The sequence below is a fragment of the Miscanthus floridulus genome, chromosome 10 (assembly GCF_019320115.1).
Source record: "Miscanthus floridulus cultivar M001 chromosome 10, ASM1932011v1, whole genome shotgun sequence".
Classification (NCBI taxonomy): Eukaryota; Viridiplantae; Streptophyta; class Magnoliopsida; order Poales; family Poaceae; genus Miscanthus; species Miscanthus floridulus.
The window spans coordinates 21126124-21127298 of record NC_089589.1 but is presented as its reverse complement, the minus strand read 5'-3'; the positions used below and the strand labels follow the sequence as shown (position 1 = coordinate 21127298).

Below are 1175 nucleotides of genomic sequence, written 5' to 3'. Positions count from 1 at the left end.
ATGTCGCGCGGATTCAGGGATCATCCACCGCAACCAGCGGCATACCAACTCCGACGGCCCGGCGGAAGCTCCAGTTTAACAACACTGTCGTTCCTGGCCTCGCCAACATTGCTCATGTTGCAAGTACTGCTTGTGCTGTCTTTGTCGTGCGCCCTGTTGCGCTCGGCTCACGGCGAGGACCTCCTCACCAAGGGCTTCACCGCCGTGGAGCTCGCCGAGGTGCAGTTCAAGGTGCAGAAGCCCTACGACGTGCCGCTGTCCGAGCGCTACGAGTTCGTCGATGGCGTGCGGCGGATGTGGGTCTACGCCACCGACCATCCAATCACCACCGCCCACCCCGGTGGCCCCCGCTCAGAGACCAAGATCGAGGTAACAGTAATGCTAGCTAGGCTAAGAACGCTAGATCAAGATCCGAGTGTGACATATAACATTCGTTCTCGGTCCTTCCCCGATCACGGCCATCATCATCGGTCGCACGCGAGCAGCTGATCTACGGCTCCGGGGTGTGGCAGTTCGAGGGCTACGGCTACATCCCGCCCGGCACAACGGGCGCATCGGTGATGCAGATCTTCGGCGCGGCGGAGCACGCGACGACACTGATGCTGCACTTCTACGACGGCCGGCTCACCTACTACCACGACGTCACGAGGGTCGTCGACCCCGCCATCTACGACAGGTGGTTCAAGCTCAACGTAATCCACGACGTTGCGGCGTCCAACGTGACGGTGTTCGTGGACGGCGAGCACCGGTTGACGGTGCCCGGCCGCGGCGGGGACTCGCACTACATCAAGTTCGGCGTGTACGGGCAGCGCAATAACGGCATGTCGTGCCGCATGGAGTCGCTGTGGAGGGACGTCAAGGTCTTCACCAGGGATGGGTGAGGGTGTACAACTTCATCATGATTATAGTGATCCAAATGATGTTCAAACAAATAGCATAACTAATTTATAATTTTTAACATCAAAATTCAACTTTCAGTAATGATAAAGTTGATTTTAGTCAAAACATAAGCAAACTTGTAGGGGGACAAGAGCAATAACACTCACCATTTGTAGCTAAATAATAAGGACGCCATTGATCCATATTTAGCATGTTTCCTTCCTTGCTTAGCGTACGCGCATGGTGCATGCTGCACATGCCGTAGCCTCCATCAGCGGCCTCCTTCCTATTCTGTT

The 1175-nt window shown here is 55.7% G+C and overlaps 1 protein-coding gene across 1 annotated transcript; it reads left to right on the top strand.

The window, feature by feature from the left end:
* Positions 1 to 881, top strand: LOC136488165 (citrate-binding protein-like). The gene is made up of 2 exons (XM_066485184.1): positions 1 to 369; positions 486 to 881. Exons 1-2 carry the CDS (start codon positions 1 to 3, stop codon positions 879 to 881), a joined length of 765 nt encoding a protein of 254 aa, XP_066341281.1.
* Positions 882 to 1175: the final 294 nt, after the last annotated feature.

Bases quoted from the DNA above. Each gene is read 5' to 3' on its own strand.
- LOC136488165 (XM_066485184.1), top strand. From the start codon at position 1: ATGTCGCGCGGATTCAGGGATCATCCACCGCAACCAGCGGCATACCAA. The intron at 370-485 runs GTAACAGTAATG...GCACGCGAGCAG, and splicing joins GCTCAGAGACCAAGATCGAG to CTGATCTACGGCTCCGGGGT.